The 26,420-nt window shown below is 32.4% G+C and overlaps 1 protein-coding gene across 7 annotated transcripts in view; it reads right to left on the bottom strand.

The window, feature by feature from the left end:
• Nucleotides 1-26,420, bottom strand: part of LOC124359585 — a 109,861-nt gene that overhangs the window by 2,347 nt on the left and 81,094 nt on the right. For 2 of the 7 annotated variants that reach the window (XM_046812460.1, XM_046812462.1), the window contains exons 6-13: nucleotides 24,520-24,700; nucleotides 22,584-22,827; nucleotides 18,688-18,744; nucleotides 17,862-18,033; nucleotides 16,821-16,947; nucleotides 16,510-16,674; nucleotides 14,518-14,535; nucleotides 10,927-11,009 (exon numbers count right to left, since the gene is read on the bottom strand). In XM_046812460.1, coding sequence (XP_046668416.1) covers nucleotides 10,927-11,009; nucleotides 14,518-14,535; nucleotides 16,510-16,674; nucleotides 16,821-16,947; nucleotides 17,862-18,033; nucleotides 18,688-18,744; nucleotides 22,584-22,827; nucleotides 24,520-24,700 — 1,047 coding nt within the window. Of the gene's footprint in view, nucleotides 1-4,808; nucleotides 4,837-10,926; nucleotides 11,010-14,517; nucleotides 14,536-16,509; nucleotides 16,675-16,820; nucleotides 16,948-17,861; nucleotides 18,034-18,687; nucleotides 18,745-22,583; nucleotides 22,828-24,519; nucleotides 24,701-26,420 lie in introns of all 7 variants that reach the window. The other 5 variants (XM_046812466.1, XM_046812467.1, XM_046812463.1 and 2 more) reach the window with 5 other exon arrangements.

Genomic DNA, 26,420 nt, shown 5'->3' with positions numbered 1-26,420 from the left:
GTTTAAACCAAAATGGAATTTAAGCCCTCAGGACTTGGTATAAGGAGTATGCATAACACACCCAACAATTATATGTTAATATTAATAATCTTATTGATTTATTTAAAACCTACCTCAAAAAATAAATTCACAATTAACAGATGACTGGCTTATTGTTTTCCACGCCTTTGTTTCCTTTTTTAATTGAGAAACCGGAATAACATTATTCAATAATTCTTTTTGTGCTTCCTCTGTATTTAGATCGTAAAAACTAAACAACCTGGTACAGGAGGAATCAGAAACTTTTATTTCTATTTTCACAATACCATAATGCTATTATGCACTTAATTATTTTACTATACATTAAACATTTAAACAGTTAATAACACCAATTAATATATTGTTTTTCAATAACACTAATTAATATATTGTTTTTAAAAGTCCTAAAACATTGAAAGAAGACAAGAATAATGAAATAAATACACTAGAGAATAAGTTAATGACAAATACAACAGTTTATACTGGACATTCCTCAAATTGATTACAACTAAGAATGTGTGCACAACATCAAGAATTTTGATAAAGTATTTATAAGATAAGGTTTTTGATAATAATTATGAAATTTCTAAATCGTCATTTAAACATTGAAATACATTCTAAACATACTTTTAGGTAAACAAGTTTCATCTAAGTAAATAAAAAATACTCTCTCTACCAAAATGTATGCTAGAGAAACAACAAAAACAGATTAAATAACAGTTAAAAGTTAGGCCACTAAGTAAAATAAGTACATTCTTATTATCATTTTTAGAAAATTATTTTAAATACAGAGCCGTAAGCTAAAATTCAGCCACAAAAGCCATGCATGAAAATAACATACTATTAATTTAGTTATTAGCAACTTGTTTTGTGTGAAATCTGTTTGAATATGTATACCGACAGATTTTTGTATATACTGATTCCTCTATATGAACCAAATTCATAAAATGTTAGTATCCAAATAATTTCCCTTTGGCCTCCTCACTTCTTACTAAACAGTTCATTGCCAGTCATTACTTATTTCTAATCATTGAGATTAAAAAAAAATGTCAAGCAGAAATCAAGCTAAAACATTGACCAAGTTTGTATAAACTGTAATATAATTGGTGATATATTTGACATAGGTCTGTGATGACTGTCATTGCAATCATAACTGTGAATTCAGGACAGGAATAAGTAATAGAGTAATAATAAAACATCACATATAAATAACATGCTAGTTATAAAAAAATTAGGGTTAGACAAAGGATGATTTTGTATAATATTTTTAAATAATTTTATTGAACTTGACAAACAGTTTTCCCTTGTGTGAAGGACCTGAAATTCTAGCCTAGTTCTAGCTCAGATGATTGTTACTAGCGTGCAAAGTGATCCAAACTGGGATTGGAACCCGGGACCCTAAGGTGATGCCACTAACCTAAGGTGAGGCTACTAGGAAAAGCTTGACAAATACAAGTAGAACTGCAGCAAAGTTTCCTTACAACTTATTTTAAAAACAGAAGTACAACTAAAATGATAGTTTTTCTCAAATATCAGAAATAAAAGTGTACAGGATTATGGCATTATTTGCGTAAGCACACAATGTAAATGATAGTAGATCCCAAACTATCCAGCAGAACTGGCTGACAAAGGGACTGAATAAACCGCTCCCCAACTTATAGTGATGGGAGAATTTGCAATGTTAATAAGGACCAACCTTTGGACCATGTGAAAAAAAATTTTAATTTCAGTTGTAAAGAAAATACAAGAAGCAATATACCACAGTGAAGATAAATATTGTTTGCTCAAATGTGAAATGTACAGTAAGAGAGTATGCCCAAGTTGTTCATGGTTCCAATCTAGAAGTTACAACAATCAAGAATTTACTCTTTACATTTATTGTCTAAGGCCAAAACATTTTTAACACAATTTTAGATGAAAATATATCCAATTATATTTTTAAACCATATAAAAATATGTTTCTGAAATCATATGTTTAGTAGAGAATTTCACAGTTTGTTTTTACAGTTCTGTTTTATTTTCTGATTAAAATGATGCATAACTGGTTACATCATGATTTTGAGCAGTATTTGTGGTAGAAGTAAATTTGTCAAAAACAAATTAACGGTTGACCTAAATTACTGTGCCAATTCAGGTGGTTTGCAAACCACTTCTTGGGTTAAATCCTCTAAGATTATTTGAATGTAACAGATAGAACTTTTCTGTAAAGTTATAATAACAAGAACTAAATGTAAAAAGACTTATTATTTAGGTTCAGTTAAATTGGCAATATGTTTCGCACGTTTCTGTAAATTAGCTAAAATGTTTTCTGTAACAACAAACATTATTGAAGAAAGTTGGTAATTAAGAGCCGTAGTGACACCCTCGTTGTAAATTTTACTAATATATTGTTATACTAGACAAAAATGAGTACGGCACTAATAATTAAAGTTGTTAATATTAACTAAGTAGATTACTATTAATATTTGGATAGAATAATCAGTTTATAGTTATCAGTTATAGTTTTTTTGTACAAACAAAATCGTAGAGGAGAAATATAAAATAGTAAAAGAGTTCTATTCATTACTTAATACTTTTTGATGTTCAATCAGTATAAGTCAAACTCACTTGGGTTGATTTTCAATATTAATGACATAACATTATAGTAAGACTGTTCTTTACTTCACATTAATGTTTATAGAAATAGCCATTATAATGTCAACAGAAATAAAAAGATCATAAATATTTTGGTTTTTAATGAACAAGTATTAAGGTTTTAAGATTGCAAATTCTCAATCTTTCAGACCAGTATCGTAACTCAACTTATTAGTGTATACTTAACACTGCAGTAAAAAAAATGAACAAATAGCCTAGTTGATAGTGACAAAAGAAATGGTAACCTTCCATCACAGCCAATAACAATATGAAGTATAATGCACGTAACCACTACAACCAGTTTATACGGAGCCAGATGGCACAAAATAATAAATGGATTCATCTGTTTCAATGCACTTTCATGCTGCTCGCTACAGTGCATTGTAGGTGCCATGCATAACCAATTTTCTGCTGCACTGAGAAGCATAAAAACACTGCAACATTTACTGTTGCCTAAGAGGTGTCAAAGAATCTTTAAATAAACTTTCATCCAGAAAATGCACTCATCACTATTCTACCACGACAAATTATCATTGTGACTTACTTTCAGTAAGATTATAAAATATAGAAATTAATAAATAAACTTGAATTGTTGAATAAATTATCAAAAAATGTTGTTATATGCCTTTGAAAAAGGTTGAAATTGAAATAAAAAATTGCTAAAGGAAAATGATTTTTATTCTGTAGATGAATTTCCAGCTTGTGACAGCACCTTAATTATTCAGATTAGATATGTTAATTTGTATATTTAAAACTTTGTTTGTTATTTTTATAGAATTATCGTTGATTTTACTAAACTGTTATGATTATTTGTTTCTTGTTATATCTATGAATAGTTTAGCATTTGTATCATTATTTTACTTATTTATATTGAGGTATGATTAATTTTACTACAATAATTAAATTATGACATATTATTTTGAAATGTTTACAATAATGTCAGTCAATTGCACATATTGTATTTAATCAATGAGAAAACATATTTTTATGAATTAATTTGAATTATATGACTTATTCTTTAATTGCAATTTATTTATTTACCATAATTTGTTATTTATGTCATACGTAGTACTATAACTTATTTTATAAATTTTGTTTTATACTAAAATTTCATCAACTAACATATAATTTATGTATGTAATAATACATTTATAAATAGATGACTTGTATGACAAAGCCTTTTGTAACATTTATGTTACTTAACAGCAATAAAGAATTTCAATTTGAAGATTCTATTTAAAGTGCACACAAATCAGTCCACGCAGCAGACGCCTTGACATTCGCTGTGGCAGTGGAAGTGGAAGTCTGCTGTTCCAGTGGAGCCTGAGCTAGTTGTCCGATTTAAACAAAACTGGTTAGAATGAAACTATAAGATTAACAGAATGATTTTTATAGTTTTTAGTGTTGTGATGGGAAGTTGCCAATTCAGGGACAGCCATATCAATTTTCCTACATATATTGGCCCCAAAGCTTCCAACATCTCAGAACTTAAACTTGCCTGTCTAATTAGTGGAACAAATTAGTCTCGAACCTTTGAGTTATGGAGTCAAAGTTCTGCTTGATAGCTGGCTAAGTCACTAACGAACGAAGCAAATTAATAGCTGACGTAATCTTTACAGCAGATACACAACTAATCGAGCTCGATTAGCATAGACTCCTGTAGTAAACAGGAGAAATACAATAAAATTATTCTCATAATTCATAAGAAATTATAATAAACATTTATTTAAAAAGGCAGCTTTTACGTTCTGTTCAACAAATACTAACTGCAAAAATATATATTTTACATAAAGGATATCAGATATTTGTGTGGGCATTACCAATATGTACTGTATGGTACATAAATGGTACCATACGAAATAGCGTTGACCACGCTATACGTTTGTTATTTCGTATGAAACAAAAACGTAATTTTAATTATTTACATGTTGTTTTGTTGGTTGTCTGTCCTTTTACGCAAACAGGAAACAGTTACCTCCTAATAACTATCAAATACATAAAATTTCTGTCAGGAATTCTATGCGTATGTACACATGGTATGTGTTAGTGTTGTTAAACACGCGCAACATGTTTTTGTACAATACGCGGATGAAGCCAGTGAGCATAAAGCCACACAAGTAACAAGAAAAGCACACTATGCCACCAGCCATACTTACTGTGTCTTATATCTCTTCATCCACTCCTCTGTAAAGCAAAAACCCATCAGTACACCGATACCAAATGCAAGGTGCAAACAAAACCAAGTGCCAAAACAAACCTAAAGATCAGGGTAGACAGCTATCACTTTAGCAAATTCATTAGAAATTATCAGTTTACTACAGTAAATGGACCATGAAATTAATTGAGAACAAAATATTGATCATATTGTTCAATTCAATTTAATTCAAAAAACTTTATTCAATTTTTTTTTTTACATTTTTCATTCCCCATGTGCACTATGCTATATATGTTTGCTATTGTACAATTTCATAGTACAATATTTCGTTTCTACAATCTATTAACATCATTTGAGGCTGTAAAATTAAATAAAATTTACACTTTGGGATAGTAAATTAATTTTTACATAGTATATAAATGAGGTTTTTACTGACACAATTAAACTTTATTACATTTACCTCAAAATACATTTTAATGAACCGTCAAAAACTGAATTATATAATTGAAATTTATTTTTAAATTTTGACGCATTGTAGTATAATTTATGTTATCAATTTACAATACCGTGACCATGGAAAGGTATGTTCATTTTTTTTCCTGAAAACTACAATTTTTCCTGAAAACAATAGTGAAGAAAAAATTTGTCGGCAACGAAAATGAAAGGAGTTACAATATTTTGAAATTCTCTGAAAATTCTGTTTTTGACAGTACCTCTGGCAACACTATCCATATTTGACAGTTAGGTATTACTCCACGGCTCTCTCAAATAAAGAAGGGACGCCATTTTGAACTATTTTGTTCCTCCGTGTCTATTCTTAACCTCCTAGTTCAGTAGTGGTAATGGCACATCTTTGTGTTGGATGTTCGTTATCTTACGTGGAAGCAATTCGTAAAGACGAGTATGGAGTTTTGCAATTTTATGTAAACCACGGGGCTTATAACCGGACTAGGCGTTGTGGTAATAGGAAGTGTGGCAACGAACTCGTTGTAAACGAATTTGGGGACTTCAGTTTTCGGTGTGGAAAGTACTACAATGAACATTAAGGTAAGTGATAAGTTACTGAAATGATAGTGACTAGTACGTTAATCCTGTCAACGATGCCTGCCCGCTGCGCAGTGCTGCGCACTGCTTGCTCTTTTAGAAAAAAAATTAACTCGAGCTTGCAAAAGTCGAATCCCAGATCACGTGATGCCCCTGCTCCTTAACGCAATAATGCCCGAAAGGCATCAATATAATACAATAATATTCTTTCCCCCCAGTTTATATGCACCTGTGATAATAATACTAGGCTATAAATGCCCAACCCATGAAAAAAAAGTCCATTTTCCATGGTCACGGTATTGTAAATAAATACCTAATTTATTACATTTTTGAGGAAAATTAACTTAAAGAAATTGTGAGCCATTGAATAAGCACTACACATCTATCTGCTGCTACATCATCTCATTCAATAACCCCTTAATTTGTAAGATTGTCTTCTCCCTCTTTATACTTTCCCTCAATTGATAATATTTATTATGTCATTGACAGATGGTTTAAAAGAAGCTAACATTAATATCAGCTTAGATGAATAATTATAACCCATGCACGTCTACAACACACAGAAAGATACAGGCATGTCTCAAGAGTACACTCTCACTATTGAAGCCCAAGTGAAGGATATAGTATAGTAAGACCACCACCATCACCACCACCACCATGGTAGAGTTGAGTATGAATGGATGGGTTCATGAACATTTTTGTAATTTTTAGTGTTCATATTTTGTTTAAAATACAAATCTACGAGGGGTATCCAAAAAGTAAGTTTCCATTAATTATGAAAAAGTTAAAAAGACTCAAAAAATAACTGAAACACATTTATTCAACTTTTTACATCATACCTTATTTTTCTACATAGTTACCATCCCTTTCTAAGCACTCTTGGTATCTAGGAAGTAGTTTTTTTATTCCAGCATCACAAAATTCACCCGCCAAATTTTTAAGCCAAGTATCCACCTCATTTTGAAGGTCATCGCTGTTGGCAAATCGCCGACCGCCAAGGTGTCTTTTCAGCTCCGGAAACAGATGAAAATCGCTAGGCGCAAGATCTGGTGAGTATGGAGGATGACCAAAAAAATGCCACTTAAATTTCCTCAAAAGTTCCATTGTTGCACGAGCAGCGTGTGGTCGGGCGTTATCTTGAATAAGCAGAACCGTGCGCGACAAAAGTCTGCGCCGTTTTTCTGTATTGCCCGCCGAAGTCTGGTGAGAACTTCACAATACCTTTCTGCATTTATGGTTTCGCCACGAGGAAGATAGTCAATCAATAACACTCCACGGCAGTCCCAAAAAACTGTAACCATTACCTTTCCTGCCGACTCAAAAACTTTGGCTTTTTGAGGAGCTGCCTCTCCTTTTTTTTGCCACACCATACTCTGGCGTTTGGTCTCTGGAGTTGAGTGGTGAATCCATGTTTCATCACCAGTGACTATTCTACTGAAAAGGTTTTCATCTTCATCGTCAAACAATCGCAAGAAAGACTGGGCAGCAGCCATTCGTTGTTGTTTATGGGCATTGCTCAATAAGCGAGGCACCCATCTTGCACACACTTTTGCAAGCTGAAGATCTTCTGTCATGATATTGTGCACAGATGATCGGCTAACTTCAACACTTGACGGCAGTTTATCCATAATTTCATCGAGAGTCACTCGCTTATCATTGTCAATAACTGCTCGTACAGTATTAATGACATCAGGTTGCCGAGAATTGGCCGGTCAGCCACTACGCTCATCGTCATGAACATTTTCTCTTCCTTCCAAAAACATTGCACGCCAACGACGGACCATCTGAACGGACATAACATGTTCACCATACACTTGACACAACTGACGATGAATTTCAACGGCAGTTTCGTTTTTGGCGGTCAAGAAACGAATAACACTACGGACTTCGCAACTGGCGGCAGAACGCAGTGGAGTCTCCATGATGTTTGGGCAGCAACTGACTGAGAAGCGTGACAATGGGCCAGTGACCGGCGCACCTGTTGCCAACCGAACCGCGCTACATATCCCCGCCCACAGCTGCACACTGTGTTACGTACGCGTCTTTTTACAGAACAGGGAAACTTACTTTTTGGATACCCCTCGTAATAGAAAATCAAACCTGTATCATACTGTCCTACAGTTTAAAATTTTTTCTTGCATCGCTTTCTAAATGAAAATACTTTCATAATTATTTTCTAAAATCTAAAAATTTCCTTACAGTATGGGTTGAAAAAAAAAAATTGGATGGGTTTTTCTAAATTTTTAGAGAATGCTTTTGATTACTTAGACATGGTAATGTATAACCATATGAAAATAAAATTTTAAATTCTTGTACATGTCACATAGTAATAAAATACTGTAATGTACAACTGTTTATTTTTAGTAAGTATAAGTATTTTTAGTATTGTCATTCAAAGAAAACTTTTATTACTTACTTTACGGTTAAGCTTCAATAGATAAAAATCTACTTGGTAATAAAACATATTTTTCCTTAATTTCAAGTATTTCCTATATAAATAGCATATTATATTGGAATATCCATACTAAGTTCTCCCAAATCTGAGGTAGTTAATCAGGCATCTATAGTATAATAGTATTGTGTACACATCGAATTAAATGACGTGTATTGAAAAATATCATGGAATAAAAAAACAGTGTTAATTATGTAAAACATAAATTTGTATTAAGTTGTGGCAAAGTCAAATAAAGGTACAATTTCAAGACTAGAGTAGTGTGAAAAAATATTTAATATATTTTAACTTGTACTATTGCTATTACTAGGCAGCTTTTTTTCATTCAATACAAAATATTCTCTTTACAAATTTTGGATACAACTTTATATCCTCAGAATTATAAATGTTTTTCAACATTGAAAACTTAATTAGGCTATATGAAGTAATATTATACTATATTCTTCACTTGTTTACTCTACAGGACTTATCCTACACTACTACATCTGTTCAATTACTAAGTATGGTGATCAAGGTGAAAAATAAAACATTATGGATCACTCAGCTTATACCTATAATGATGACCTGTTTTGGTTTATTTTACTATATAGGGTTAGGACGAAGTCCTCTCTTCCATCCGATCTGACAGGGCATGAGCCCTTGGAACACTCCCATGTTTGCTTTTTACTTGCAAGTTGATAGGAATTGCAGGATTATCTGTAGGTGTAAAGAAACACTAACAACACGCAAAAACTTAAAAAAAGCCAACTACAAATTATAATTCCTCGATCAGAGACGGAAGAAAGTTAGTAACATTGAAAATAGTAATATTACCACCCTTTAAGATATCTATTGTTATAGAACAATCTCTATTAACTGGAAGAACTAGATAATTTTGATATTCAAGCACAGGTTTCACAAGTCGAGCACTGCTAAACGCCTGCAATATGTTTCAGTACAGTTTTGTAATTCATCAATTAATGTTTAAATTTGAGTTAATACTTTTTTAACCTGCCCTTCCTAAAGGGTGAATTCATGTAATTGTTCCTGATGTATGTAAGCTAAATGAACCATTTAAAAGGTTCAAGATTCCGGATTTAGCAACATGTGGTCCAGAAGCTAAGCATTGCAGAGACTAGGATTCCTCTCTATGGTCACAACCACCCTTAGGGATGCCTGAAGACATCTCGCCATCCAAATGAGGGTTTATTTATGACCCTCCTGATGGAGGTTTCCGCAAAATTTCTAAGTAAGACACTGGAGTAAGACTGTGTGGGATGCAAAAAAGGGTATTCAGGTAAATAGGTATTACCAAGAAATAACTGGAGACATTTGCTATTCAGATTAAGGTAACCGATGACAACTCTGTTGGCATAGTGTCAAAATGTTGTAGAAATTCATAACTGACCTCAGGAAAACTTGGAAATCTGAAGGCGAGGGTGTCTGTTTTATGATCAATAGAATCTCTAGGCATGGTAACATGAGAATTTCTTTCAAAAATGATTATTACCCTCATGTATGTCTAGAAATCTCATTACCTAAGTAAAAGGTATTGTGAACCCTTGATCATGTTAACAAGGACACGAACATGATACACATCAAGTTGAAGATGTAGGTATGGACTAAGATGGAGTTTATCTTTACAAACATCATTGCAATTAGTGATATCTCGTAACTGTTATCACAAAACTAACAGTTAATCAGAGAACTCTTGAAATCTAAGTAAAGAAACTTTTGAAATTCTTTTTAAGGCTTACTACATAAAGTGAAACAGAGAGCTCCCATTACAACCACAAATAATTCATTAATTTTTCAGAATGCACTTTGAACATTCACATTAAAAATTTTAACATTGTGTCCACAAAAAGCTTACATAAACTATCTAATAATCCTAGGATATACATATTAGATCTTAGTACATCAGTACTGAATTTAGTGATCAAAACTACTTGCCTAAAGTAGTTAGTACATAACTCAAAATAAAAAATAGATCTTAATGACCTAGATAATAATCTTTGCACATTTTCAAATCTAAAGACTTAAAATGTGGATGCACATGGTTTTAAACAAATTATTCAGCTTTTTTAATGATGATTGAGATTTAATGTGTCTACATCCTATATTTAAACAATAGGTGATTTGTGGAATATGATGCACTGAAAAATAAATTAAAAATAGAGTGATCATGATTAAATATGGTAAAAAGCAGGACAGGAATACAAGAAATATAAAGACATGTTTAATAAAATAAAGAAAGAACTTTCAAAAGACCAAAAGAAAAATAGTATTTTAACAAGCCGGGATGAATTATAGAATAAACATACCTGTCTATAGATAATATAATGATTATGAACTTACCTCTGGTGAAATAAGAATAATAACAGTGATGGCGATTGATGATAATGTGATGATTAAAAATACAACAATGGTGTAATTAATAGACATTTTACAAAAGGAGATATGTAGTGTGAAATTAAGATTTAAGAAAAAATAAATAATAGAATTACTCAACGTTCTACAGTAATAATTAGGTTTTTAATTATAAAACTCCCACAACTATATCTTATTCTGTTTCTTTTAAATGTTATATTATATCCTATAGTATCTGCTGAAGAGCTAAAGTAATGAAGTGAAGGTAACTTACAAGTCGTCGTGATTGTCATTGCCTCCCTCCTCGGCCACCAGCAACTCGTACTCCTCGGCTGCGTAACGGTCCCAGTCAGACATCTGCACAGAGACAACACACTGTACATACCGTAATACATGTAAGTACATATCACACTTATTATAACAAAATGTTACCAAGTTACTATACAAGTTGATACCGACTCATAGTTAAAAACAACTGTGGCAAGTTAAAAACACACTCTTTTATTAATTAATTTATATTTTATTAAAAGAGAATTTTAAAAAATCCACATCGAATCCTACACACACACAAAATGATTACTCAAAAAATGTCCAAAAAGTAACAAAAATTTACATTTTTGAAAAAAATATTCTTCTACATTAACAGTGTCACCTTTAAAATAGTTCCTATTAGATATTATGCTTTTGTGCCAGCACTCTTCCAATCCTCGAACTAGTTCTAAAACTCGGTCTTTGGGATAGCTAGCTCAGTGATGCACTTTTAATGTCATCTATACTTGTAAAACAATGGCACTTTAAGGTTCTCTTTATTTTACGAAATAAAAAAGTCACATCAGCCATGTCTGGAGAATATGGAGGCTGGAGCATCATTACAGTACTGTTTTTGGCCAAACATTCATGAACAAGCAATGGAGTGAGAGCAGGTGCATTGTTATGGTGCAAAAGCCATGAATTGTTTGCCACAAATCTAGGCGATTTTTCAGATTGCTTCACGCAAACAGCGTTGAACTTACAAGTAAAGTACTCCTTATTGTTCCTATTACGTGGCAATAGTTCATGATGCACTATGCCACAGTGTCGGCGCATACTCCCCCCAAACAACAAAACACACTGTGATGACTGACGATCTTGCGCTCTGCGCCGATCCGTTGAAGAATCGACGACGGTAGGAAAAACAAAGCACAAGAAAATCAAATAACGTACTCAAGTTACACATGTAAAATATTTTAAATTGGCAACACAAGGTCTGCATAATATAGCTTGACGGATCTGGACCGTGGTCCGCCATTTGGTAACCCCTGCACTATGCCATTAAAATCGAAGAACCTAGTGAGCATAACCTTCACGTTTATTGAGTCTTTTTCAGTCTTTGCAATCCAGAACGCCTCCACTGGAATAACATGGCCTAGGTTTCAACTTCATATCAGTAAACCCATGTTTCGTCATATGTTAAAACTCGTTTCAGTGATTCTGCTCGTCATTGACTTCATTTAGTGACGCCTAAGGAAATTTCATTCTGTTAGCTCTGCTTTTTTGCCAAAGATTCAACAATTTTATAACAAATTTTGCTGCCACACTTTTCACACTCAAAATGTTTGAAATTTTTCATGGCATGAGCCATTTGATCAACTTCTCTGATCATAATAAGATGATCATTCATAACCATTTCTTCCGGTTCTTTTTTTTTTACTTTTTTACCGGCTGTTGATGTGCTGGGGCCTCCTGAGCGTTCTTCATTTTTAATGTCTTCACGAGCAATTTTGAAGTGTTTATACCACTTGTAAACACTTGTTTTACTCATAGCAGACTCATCATAGGCCTTTGTTATCATTTCCCACACTTTCTTGAACTTCAAAAAAATTTGTATACACATTCTTTGATCCATTGTTTAACAAATGAAAATTGCAGTGTCATTAAACATGTGTAAACTTAGAAGCTGCCACAGAAAAAGTAAATAACGAATACAGTTGGAAATTTCATTATACTTCAGGGGTATGAGTATCAACATAATAAAAAAAATCTTTGAAAATCGGATAATCAAACTCACAAAACTTAAAAAAAATTCATGTTACTTTTTGAATACACCTCGTACTTTAAAATGTAAACTTTAGCAAATATTAAGTATGCAATGCTTGATCATTAGTGTAATGCAGATATCACACAAAAAGTTACTATCTAACTTTTCCTACAGATTTAAAGACTGTTATACAATACATCTCAGTTGTTTTTTGACTGAAGTAGTGTGTTTTAGATGAAAACTGTAGCACCAGAAATAGCATAGAGTGGGTATATACTTTTTGACAGAAATAGGCTTCTCAGACCTATGTATGTGCATATATTCTGGATCGGGGCACCAACACAAAATCAACTTCCTTTACAAAATTATGTCAAGCCCGTTATTCATTATATCATGACTGTCCTCCATACTGCTTAAAATAGTTTAATTGTTACTGAAATTTTTTCTCATGAAATAATGGAAAGAAATTCTACTTATTTCACGGGACTTATAAAAACTGTTTTACTTTCCGATCTAGGACCCCAAAATACGGGGGACCCTAGTTAAAATTAAAACTTAAATTTAAAATGGATCAGTATATTTGAATATTTTTCAGTGATTATCATCTAATTCAGAAATGTATAGAATGTCATTTTAAAGAAATAAGTCTATAATGTCCCTGTTTTCAGTATGAAATTCCGTGTGAAGCCACTGTTGGTATTAAATAAATGTAAACTACAGCTGTGCATTCTAGCATATGTCACATGATGACTTTTAGTATTCTAGTGTTTACAACCCAACCAAGAGACTTCCTATCAACCACCATGTTCCAGCAAAACAGTCCTTAACCATGATAGGAGGCCCAATGATAGACTTGATATATGTTTAAGACATTATGCATGTGTAAGACATTATAATTACATGTAAGTTATTATAATGTGGTTTTCCTAGTATTTTATGAATTCTAATACTGGATTTATTTAAATATATAAATTATTGCTTTTAAGAGGGAAAATATTAATGTAGATTTGAATCTATCTTTACTGTCACACTTGATAAGAATTAAAATTAATGTTATAGAATTTGACTATAAAACCCCTTTTGTAAGCTCTATCACTTTTTTTAAGGAGAAGTTGATTCCCTTTTCAGCCTTATTGTGGCTGTGCTCATGGGCCACTGGCCTGTATGAGGACCTAATGAAACAGAATAAGGATAAGAGTCAATACAATGCAAGCTCGTTGGTATTGAAAAAAACCAACTGTCACAGAGAGCATTTGTATCCGCGCTATCTCCAACTCAGATCCAAAGCCTGACGTCTTAAACTGTTCGGCCGTCGAAACTTCAAGTTAAAATTTCTCTATGAATACCATTTAAAAATAAGTGCAGAGGTGTGTTGACTACATGCTACAAATACACAGCAATGTGCAGTTTCATGCTGACGATATTACTATCTTTATCTCCATAATCAGAAAAGCACTACCATCTGCATGTTGAGTCAGATATTAATTCTGCTGAAAAGTGAGAAGAATTCTACCAAATACCCTTAATCTTGATCAAAATGGGTTTCAAAATTATACCAAGCCCACGCTACACTACACAAGAGATGCTAAAATCCAAAGTTGATGGGACCAAGACTATTTCAGATAATAACAATTTCAGATGTGACGGATCACCACTAACAACTTGGTTTCTTTTGTATTCATATCTAATAACTGAGCAGCAATATCATGCAAACGTCTACAGTGATGATCCGTTAGTGGTGATCCGTCACATCTGAAATAGTCTTGGTCCCATCAACTTTGGATTTTAGCATCTCTTGTGTAGTGTAGCGTGGGCTTGGTATAATTTTGAAATTATAATTAAAATTACCTGTTCATTATCATTTTCCTTGAAGCAAGAAAAAAATAAAATTTGATTATTTTAACAATAAGGTAAAAATCATGACTTTAATTTTTTTTTCAAATGCTTATTGCAGCCTATTTATTTTTTAACTCTAATATAATATTTAGAGGGAACGCTTCAATTTACAAATCAAAATAAATCACACTAATAGAATAAAAATTACATTTTTATTAGCACGATTGATCAAACATTTGCTTTAACCAACTAACTCAATGGTTACTCTTCTTGGAAACAACTCCAATTATGTATAGGATTAATAATTAATTCCTTTTCACAGTTACGTATAGAAGAGATGCTACTGCATTACAAAGTAAAATCATAAATATGTGACATTTACTTTTTGCAAAAATGAGGATTTTATTTTATGTATTCTCCATGTAGGTTTACAATATAAGTAAACTTAAATAAATATAACTGGCATGTGAAACAAGTAAAAATTCCTTCTTTTAAATTTAAAAATACTACATCACAGTAACCATCACCACTGTCAAGGATCGAGGTAATTCATAATGCTCATTGCACAACTCAAAAGTTCTGTAATAAGCAAGAACAATGAAATTACGTTTAAATAAATTAAACCGTTGAGTTTTTCATAAATGATTGCTGTAATTTTAAGCATCTAGAAAACATAGATACTTTATAATTTAGATTGTCATACTTTAGATAGAAGTGAAAAAAAACTTGGGCTTTGTTCAATGTACTGTACTGATTTTTTAAAGAGCAATTCTTAATGTAAATATAAGTAAAAGTTGGAAATTTTTAAATATGATTTGTATATCTTATTTTAGTGCTATTAAAACGTAATACTGGTAACATTTAAAAAGTTTTAACTAATCTATAAAACTACACCAAAATACTCACTCTACATTGCAGGTGAGAGTTAACATATGCATGGTAGAAAGTTTTTATAAGTTCAATAAAACCCTCACTCAAGTGGTCCACACACCAAGCACAGATGTGACTGGAGACTAGTCAATAAGTTACAAACTGCAATTTACTACATTCAAATCACAACCAGCAATGAAGGTATTTTATAAGGCACGTATGAGTTAATTTGTGAACAAGAGCTGTCCAGAAAGTAGAAGACGTTCTCTGGGTGTCCGTATTTTCCTACACTCACTCAATACACATTTAGCTGTAACAGTGTGTGTGGACTGTTCCCTTCATAATTTGCTCTCAGCAACATGTTAAAATGTGCTGCATTACAATAGTAAACCCAATATTTGTTTTTAAAGTGTGATCTGTGATTGGGTTTGAATTTGCAAATATTGCTAAACCTCAAAAAATTTTAATTTATCGACAACTTTGTGATGTGCATGGAAAAGAAATAATGAATAAAAGCTGAGTGAGGCAATGGTGAACTCATTAAAAAAAATAACCACACCAATTTTCATAATGAGGACAGCTTTGCCTTATGACTGATGTACTGGTGATGAAACTCAATGATAAAATTAATAACAATCGTTTTCCAACTCCTGAGATTTTGAAGAATTTTCCCATAGAATTAAAAGCATGAAGAAATTGGGGTGAGAAAGCTTTGACACTGATGCTTAACTGAATGACAATATACATTAGTGCAATTTTTCTGCAGAAATGTTATGGAAAATCTTGTGCTAAGATGTGATGTGTGCCTTTATTTATTGGTGATTATTAAGAAATAATTGCTTAAAAATGTACTATTCAAATTGTTATAATAAAATTGAGTTTTCCATTTTTTTTTATTTATTTGTATAAGAAATTTCTAATTTTCTGGACAGTTATACAATACAAACTGACTGGTCCTAATACTGTTCCATAAGTGAATTAAATTCATAATTTAGACAACAGAGAATGATACATATTTATTAGCAACGGCTGTGTAATGTCAAAATATAATTTTGTATCTAATAAAACAGGACTTTACAATGAAACAAATAATTAGAACATCAGATAATGACATACAACACTCAGGTCACTCACCTCGGTGTCGTGGTCTCTCTGAGAGGCAAATGGATCTCTCTGTTCGTGGTCCAGGTACTTTTCTAGATTGAAGAATGTGTCAAAAAATATTGGGGTCATCTTGCATCGTTTTAGATCAGCCAACGAGATCTTGTCAGGTATCTGAGGGCGAATCATGTCCAGCATCTGCACAGTATTTGTACCGTATTATTTTTGACTTAAATAAAAAACATGGTTTATAACTACTTAAGCATTGAATTAGGTTAGTTAATCCTTTCAGAGATGGTTAGTGTTCCTTTACAAGAACATTACAAACGTGGACTACACCATACCTGACATAAACAGTCTTCAAACGGCAGACATTCAATACCAATTGCTTCCATTCTCTGCAGCTGTTCGTCATAGAAGTACTCTAACTCGTACATGGAGAGGTAACCATCTCCATCCAAGTCCATGCATCTGTAAAACAATGTCATATAGTTGAACACAACAAAACAAGGTCACTAGATAATTTTTTCATTCAACTTACTGTAGTTGTTACAAAAACATATTAGGATAACTGGCATTTTACGTATATATTCTACCATACATATTGGACATTCGTACTACAGCAAAACCTGCGATATCTTGCCTAATGTGATGACAGGCTACACTGGATATCGTTAAAGCCAGATATGTACAAGGACAATATAAAGATTGTAAGTTACTTATAGCAAATGCACTACCGATGTTGTGTTTTAGTTTTTATAAGCATTACGTACTTATGAAAATGATGATGATACTGTGCTGGAACTGTAAAATTTTATAAATTTATGTTAAAGCAAACATATATTCTACTTGAATCTTTGAACTAAATCATCCTGAATATTTTAAAGTTTAGTGGGTACATATGTAAAAAAGCAAAATATAATTCAAAAGGGCTGAAGCACAAATTGATTACAGACAAAAATAAACATTTAGTAATGTATTTTTAAATAATTAAATACAGATCTTAACCTATTAATAAAGTATATACATCCCACCGCTATATATATATATATATATATATATATATCCGCACATCCCAATGCACATTTGAAAGCTGACACAATAGCAGTGGTATCACAGTTAAACCAAGTTCATTGTTTCTAAAAATAGCATGGTCAAGATTGTTATGAGGAGAAACAAAGCCCCTATCTCTCTCTCGCTCCCACCTGATGTGTGGGAGAAAGTGATTAAGCTTCACTGTAAGGCGTTCCTTGCTCACAAAGATTTTAATTACAAAACATTTTATCCTTCATCACCAGGCCCGGTTATAACAGGTTTTACTAAACAAATATATTGGGAAATTTTGAATAGTCTGTCAAAAACCATGAACACTTGTAATGACTGACCGGAACCAATACTCGATGGCCCGAGGATGTTGTTTGTCCTCCTCCGCTAGCAGGAACCACACAAACTCGGTGTAGCTCATCTTGGCATCTGGTGAGCCATTGAGCTGTGAGACAGTCTTGCCGCGGGTCACTGTCCCCGAGAAGATGCGGTCAATAAGCCGAGTCGACAGAGCTGTAACACCTTGGCACATCAGTTTGACAGCTAAAGCCTGCTCCACACTAAGTATAAAATACATGCAATGACATAATTATATTCAGCTAAAAACTAAAAATATCAAGCAAAATATAAAACAATGCATAGCTAAAGATCAATAGAAATGCATGAAATACAACTTTTGTTTATAACAGATGCATATGAATGATGATTCTCTATGAACAAAATCATTATAAAGTTCTCAATACAATTAAAAATTACACATCAAAATGAAGTCCATAAACTTGTACAGTAACTTTCCTAACTTGAACTATAATGAAATAAAATATTAGTAGTCTATATATTACATGCTCACAAAGAGTATATACAAAATTTTCAGGGCATGATTTGTAAATTAAAAAAAAATATTTAAAGTAGTAACATTATTTCAAATCTTAATCCCTTAAATTTGTTTCTTATCAATTTTAAAATTTTACATGGAGAATGTACATCACACTTGTATCCAACTTAAGAATACCAGAAACAGTTCAGTGGAAAAGACATTAACCCAGAGAAGTTATACAAATTTAAAACTATTATATTTGAGAAAACGAAGTACGAAGGCTAGATAGAAAGAGCCCGCCACCAGACAGAAGCTTCACCACCGTCCCAGGTAACCGAGAGTGTACGTACATGTCAAAACACGTTTAGCTGTAGTAGCAGTCGCCCTGCGCACAAACTCTTTGAATTCTGCCAACACACGAACATTAGCAATTTGGTGTTAGTTTACCACACTGACCGTGAAATAGAAGACATAATGAGCCGGTATACAATTATTCTGATTGAACTGACTGAATCATCTGACCAGTATGCAAAGAGGAAGGACTTAGGCAATACAAAGTTAATTAGCCTAAAAATTGAGTGGTGTTTATTTTGAAAAATTTACAAATTATTTAATAATTGCAACAACACCAAGAGCTTTGCCACCATATAAAATTAGGTCGAAAATACTAAAGCTTAGTTTTTTTAATACATTTTTTAAATTTACTCTGTCTATACTGTATTTTGGAACGCTGACTACATTATTGTACCATTAATTATAACATTCATATCGCCAATAAGGATAAATATTTAAAAGGTGTATTTAGACTGTTTTAGTACTAACAACAGCAAACTTTATAAGAGATATGACATTTTGTAATGTTCGTAATCTTTATAAAAAAAAAATACAAAATGAAGTTAAATATAATAAAAATGGGATCTAGATACGCTAAAACAAGAAACAATAGCTTAATTCAATTTTTTATACTACAAATTTATAAACTCAACATTCAAATAATTTAAATTTACTCTATTTGGCCTATTGAAGAGTGTTTTGTTTTGAAAATGTTGTTTAATTATTAACATAAAAAATATAATGGTTCTAACCTAGTAATTTTACTGTGATAGGTATCAAATTATGTAATAAAAACTACTGTGGTCAGTTATATATTTCCAAGCTCTTATTTCACGGTCAATTACTTTTAGTTGAATTATTGGTATTCATTCATTCATTCAAGGCATTATAATATTAATATATGGATAAACTTAATACATCATTACCTGACATCTGATAATTATGGTTAAAAAGGCAAGATCTTCCAAAAATACGTTATAATTAAATGATTCTCTTTTATTTCCTCAAAAACTGTATTAACAGTATAACTACTATATAACAGTTTCTATAGGTGATAACTTATTAACTTCACCATCAAACTGATATATTTTATTTGTTGATATTAACTTCTTTTCATATGGAATACAAACTAAACATGAGCAATAATCTGTTAAATTACAATGGTTTCAATTTGCAAGATCTTGCTATTTTCAACTAATTTCTACATTAACAGGTTTTCAAATCTGAAATGCATGAATAAATTACGTAGTGATATCTATGCAGTACAGAATGAGTTAAAAGCTATTATAGATTTTATTGTTATGATCCAAGCAGTGATAAATAAATGAAGTTAATTTACAAAACTGGCTTTTGGAACTAATATCTTAATAAAGCATTTGTATAATCAATGAGCAATATCCAGGAACAAGTTTAGGGTAACTTTTGTTTATTTAACTACATATTTGATTACCAGCCAGATTCCTTTGAAAATGTTTCTTTTCTGTAAAATCTTGGCATCTACACATTATTTTTCACTCATAGTCACATTAATTTAGGTTAACTTCATAAAGTAAATTAATTTATTAGTAATAACCTCAATGTTGGACTTATGTATAGATATAAAATAAGTTTTTTCACACAAGGAATTTTACAGAAAATGATTTGCATCATAATACCTCCAACAAGTAACCTTCCATAGACGACTATTGAAATTACATAAAAATATACAAATGCATACAAAATTAACTATTGGAATATTTTAATTTTAATTAAATAATGCAGTCAGGCAATGACTTGATTATTTTCAAATTTATCACTTTAAATCTACAACCTATGAAAATTGTATGTTCAATGAAAGTTCCTAAAATTTAAATAATGATATAATTAAAAAAAATCATAACTACGAAAATTAATTAGTTTAGATTCTAATCGAAAATATAGGCACAGAACAAGCTTACTTCAAAACAAGTTCAATTGTTTAATTGCATCTATATTAAGCCTGTTAAGACTGCATGTTTCCACACCTAAAGCACATTATATTTTATATGATTAGAGGAAAAAATAGTATTTTACATACTGATACTCATTTGAAATTTTTGAAGAAATTTTGCAGACAAATAAGAAAATTTACGTTTTGGAGAAAACGTATTAGCTAACTCTTATTATTATCTAAATATAAAGTTTAGACGAATATAAATTGCTTTCTACAGAGGTGTCCTAAATATTTAGACAAATACTATTTTTGTACCTAACCCAGCAATGATATTTTTTTAATAACAAAGAATAACAATGACCCCTCCCCTCTATAACAATTGAGATCTTAAAAAGTACTATACAGTATAAGATGTGACTAGGTAATGACCAGATTAGTATTGGCAGAGCTATGGAACGAGTGCAGTAAAGCTTAATATCGTATGGCCGGTTACGTGACTCCTCCGCCCTTCCCTCATGTTTCGTCTGGCTCCTGTTCTTGTGAGTATTCCGCCTGTAGCGTCAGTTATAAGTAGGTAACCATTTGTCTCTGTGTCGCAAAAATAATGAGTATCCAGAAAGAAAAGCACGTAAAAATCAAATTTCTTTTCAAACTTGGAAAATCTGGAAGTGAAACATCTGTAATGTTACAATAAGTGACATCGACTGCTTGTCACGAACACTAGGGTTTGGGTGGTTTAAATGATTTAAAGATGGACGTGAAGACATGAAAGATGTCTCACGCATTGGCAGATCTTTGTCATCAAAACTGATGCTAGCATTGAAAAGATTGGTAAACCTGTTCAACTATATTAACGATAATTAGTCAGAATTACTACATTAGTGTCCTAACTACCCCATGTAAGCTTGTGCAAAGAAAATGGAATGATTTGTGGAAAAACAAGTCATGGATCTTCACCACGACAATGCTCCAGATCACAAAGCTTTGTCAGTGAAAAAGTTTTAGGCCAAACACAACATTTCCGTCTTAGATCATCCACCCTAATTAGCCTCTTGTAACTTTTATGTTCCCTAAGGTCGGCCAGCTTTGAAAGGAATGAGATTTGAGACCGTCGAAGCAGTAAAAGAAAAAGCAAAGGAAGTCATGAACAAGGTTACAGAAAATGATCAGCAACAGGTGGAATACGTATGGGAGCCGGATAAAACACAAAGAGGGGTGGGAGGGGGAGTCAAATGACCGGTCGTACGATATTAACCTTGTGTTCATTGTGTGGCTCCGCCAATATTACTTCAATTATTTTCTAGCCACACCTCCTGTATACATATAAATCACTATAAAATATCTAATTCAGATGGTCTAAAAAAACCATCTCTTTGGTTGTTTGATACCCTGTTAACTTCGGTATAAATTTAAACTAAAATATTCAAATTTGTATTTATTTAAGCCTTTATTAACCGTAGAAAGACTGAATTTTGCAACACTTTCACATACAAATCGGGATGACGGCTTGAAGGCGTCAAAGAGGAAACTTAAATAAACAATTTAACATAAAATTGAATGTACATTGTTTGTTATGTCGTGATAAGACAAAACCTCTAATATAAAATAAATTCAATCTGGATAAATCTAAAATAAACAGCAGCCACTTAGTTTATGAATCCTGAAAACGCTGTATAACACTTAACAAGGAGTATGGGAGGGGGTGATGGTTATCACACATCTGGAGCACACTGAAGTCACAAAGTCCTGTCTACAGAGTTCCAGCCATTCTACAAATGATCAATTTGTAATTTTGAGGTATACTACATTGTGAGACCTATTACTTACTATAGGGGCATGATACAGTATTTTCTTTTCTTCACGTTAAAATAAATTTATAAAATTATGATAGTTTAAACTGAATTTAATTTGCAATATTTAGAAAAGGTATTTATTAAACTTACTAAGAACGAGTGTACAAAATCACATCACATTACAATTAATAAATGTTGTGTGTCTTACCGTGGTCGCTGTGACGTGCCAAGTCGTTCTTGTCTATGAACAGATCGTGGTCACGGTCCAGCTCCCAGAACTTGCAGTAGATAACATAAAAGTGCTCATAGCTGAAGTACTGCGTCACCTGGTTGATGTCGTCCTCCACCTCCAGAGTGTCAACTACCCTGAGTAGGTCTGACCGCCTGAGCTCTGGTAGCGTAATCTGTCCGCTCCATGATTGGTTCACACAATAGTAGATCCGGGATATTACCTGCAACACAGTTTCAACATTGTTTTATTCACAAACCTAGGTTATCTGAGACTTTTTTAAGTAATTGTGACCGGTGCCATAAAACATGTCTTCTATTTCCCACAGCATCAAAACATTGCTTTCTATCATCACAATTAAATTCAAATTTTGGTTTAACATCTGTTGACTGAAGATAGCTCTCTACAACGAGGCTGAAATGTATCAAGAATGTAGTTATGTAGCCAATGTTTCTAGGCAATGTAAACTGGAAGACATGGATTTTAGTTAAAGTTATGTTAGACTGTTTAAAAGATCACCTTTGCAGAACACAAGCTAATTATTATGAATTTTTAGTCAAACTTTCCAATACCCTTTTCATAGAAAATTGTCGCCAGTGACTTGAGATGGGTTTCCATGGCATTTTGGAGTGCTTTTTCTCTGGAAGCTCTGCCCTCCAAGTAGCTTCCTCAAATTCGGGAAACCAATGCATTTCACTCAGAATTAAGTCAGGGCTATAGGATGGACGGTCAAAAATATACCATTAAAACCTATCAAAAATTCGTTTCGTTAGAGCACCACTGAAAGGACAGGCATTGTTATAAGCACAATTCTAGAATTTACCATTCTTCTTATTTGATTCTGAATGGTTGTTTTGTCCTCAACAGCGTCAATGTTTTACAGTACTTTACTGCATTTATCGTATCTGCATTTATTGGTTGTGAGAATTCCACTACCAGAACTCCTTTCTGGTCCCAAAACATGGTATTCATGATCTTTTTGATGTTGAAGGTTATTTGGTGAATTTGAATGCGACCATTGTTGTGACTGTTTTTACATTTCTAAAGTGTCATATAGAACTCATTTCTCATCTCCCATCACAATTTTTCAAAAAATCTTCACATTCATAATGAAGAAATGATAATGGTTTAACCATTTGATTAATTCATTTAACCAAATGACAAGTTCATCTTTTGCGACAAAGTTGCACTTTTGGATTCCTTCATCATAAACATCAACTTGTCATCTTTAAATTTCTTCCAATACACTCATACACTAAATACCGTAAAAAAGTATATGTAAAAACTGTCACTCAAAGTTTTAAAGTATACTTCAGACATCGTTCAGTGAATATTTGCTGTGCTTAGTCCTTAATCCCAGAGAGAACCAATTGCAGTAGACTTTATTTGTCGTTAGATCAAGTTGTAACAGTGTTGACACTCGGCAGTGCTTGAGGTGTAGGCGGAAGGCATGCGCAGTTGTTGACTACTATGCATCACAAAATTCAGTTGGCTGTTTCACAGCATGATTGGACATTGAAAAAAAACAGGTATTGTGTTGAAAAATGCCTGAACAAACTAATTTTCAAAATATATTATACATGCATAAACTTGTACAAAATTTTACTTCACTATTAGAACATTATGCAATCCACATATAACTCATATCATATTTGCTACTGTATCACAGGTAGAGGGAGGGGAGTTATAGACAAGTGATATGGGGATTAAGAGGTAAAGAAACTAGCTTGATTTTAATTCCTTCAGAATTGAAGTTCATATAACCTGTATTAATTCAAATTAGACCATAATACAGAGGCAAGCAGAACAGATTCTAGAGAGGTTGAGATCATCCTGCAAAATACTACAAAAAGTACAATTTCAAATTTTAACCTGCAAACTAAATTTTTTTTATTTGAAGCATTTACTACTATACCGTATGTACGTAGCGGGAATGGAACTCTTGGGCTTCTTTGAGGAAAGTAAGGCCAGGGTGAGTGTCCACCACATCCTGCACCAGGGCCATGAAATCCTCCGGCAGCAAGTAGTTACGGTTGCTACTTCTCGTAGCTATGCGCAGGAAGCGGGATGCAGCGTCATGACACGTGCTGCAGAGGCTGCAACAAGCACAATTCTCACTTAGTTATATGTTATAAGAGAACTATCTTAACTATCACCTATCACCGAAGTCAAATTTCAAGGGAATTCTTCAAATTTGTAAACACAAAATTGGTGAAGAAATTTAAAAAAAAAGATGTTTATGCAAATAAAAAGGCACTATGTACAATAAAACTAAATAGGAAGAAGTTATACACAAAATACCAAGCCTGTCTACCCCATGTATTCCTAAGAGCAAACTTGTTTTCAATGTTTGTATTTATGGCTGAGATGATAGGATAAGAACCCATTTGGAATTTCATAAACTATCTGCAAGAAGAATGCTAGAGATGGATAATCTTTAATTATTATCTCAAGACACACTGATATCAACAGGAAGTTCCTAATAATGATTTTCACTACCTTATGAGTAATCTGACAAAACAATGTCTGAACTTTGTTACAAACACTATAACTTACCTCCAGCAAAACATCACTAATATCACTTGAGCTATTGATGAGACGTAGCAATCAGCTGGCTAAGTTATAAGGCATTTATAATTAATTGACGATAGAACAAAAATTTAATTTATAAATTAGGTTAGTTGCAACGATACAGTTAATTTAACCTTAATGTTTGTCTTTCTAATATTACTTTTACTTATTTATCTTGACTAACTCCGTCAGGGTGGGTACACTGCTTAGCTCTAACGTTGTTTAAACTTAATAAGCATGTATTGTTTAGTACAAAGAAACGTTTGACACAGTGATACCAACAAATTGATCACATAAATTATGACAGTAAAACAATTTAAAATCTGAGAGCAACTATCTAATAATTTCTTATAATATAATATAAATGTATAATACTGATATATATTTTTTATTTATGACATGAGAACCAATACACTGAAACCCTTTATCTGGACATGGAAGAGAAATAAGCTAAGAAGCCATCAGATTCCATGAAAGTGAAGGGATTGCTTAGTGACAACAATTCAATACAGAAGAGAAATGAGCGTAACCACCCAACATATCGATAGAATTAATATTGGATTTACTGGACTTAGATAGCTAGCTATGCACAATACAGTAGCACTACGATTTATACTAGTATATTACAAGAATATCGAGTCGGAAAAAAGAGTCATCGGTTTATTGCAGTTTTCAGTGTGCACGTCATTATATTTTGATAAACATAATCCATTGAAACTAGCGTTAAAGCAAATAAACAAGATAATTTAGAATTTGTAATTATTAAAATTTGGAATATTAAATGAGATATAAAGTATTTTGGTTCTGTAATAGGTAATCTTAAATAATAATTTGTGCTGAACCAAATTGTAACATCACATTAGTATAGACACAATGTTATAGAATTAATAAGAAAACATACATTCAACTTCAATTGTTTTGTTATCAAATAAGATTGCAGCTCCTTAGAACTACTCATACTTTGTAGATATTTTTCTACAATGTCACTGTTCTGCTATAGCAATCATAGGATCGTCTGCCTATTATAATTTATTATAGTACACATATAGGTGTACAACCGTGTGACTTATACCATTGGAAATATGATGAGCACACAATGAATAACGCAAGGCCTTAATTTGTTCCTTAAGTTAACTGTGATATCAGTGACGAGACACTGAAAACCTGTGATGATTAAGTGATCATGTGTGTAACTAATCTGGTATTTTTAGCAGTGTTTGGAATTGTTTAAGTAACTCTGTTTTG

The sequence above is a fragment of the Homalodisca vitripennis genome, chromosome 4 (genome assembly GCF_021130785.1).
Source record: "Homalodisca vitripennis isolate AUS2020 chromosome 4, UT_GWSS_2.1, whole genome shotgun sequence".
NCBI classification, from domain to species: domain Eukaryota; kingdom Metazoa; phylum Arthropoda; class Insecta; order Hemiptera; family Cicadellidae; genus Homalodisca; species Homalodisca vitripennis.
This window is presented reverse-complemented; position numbering and strand designations above follow the sequence as displayed.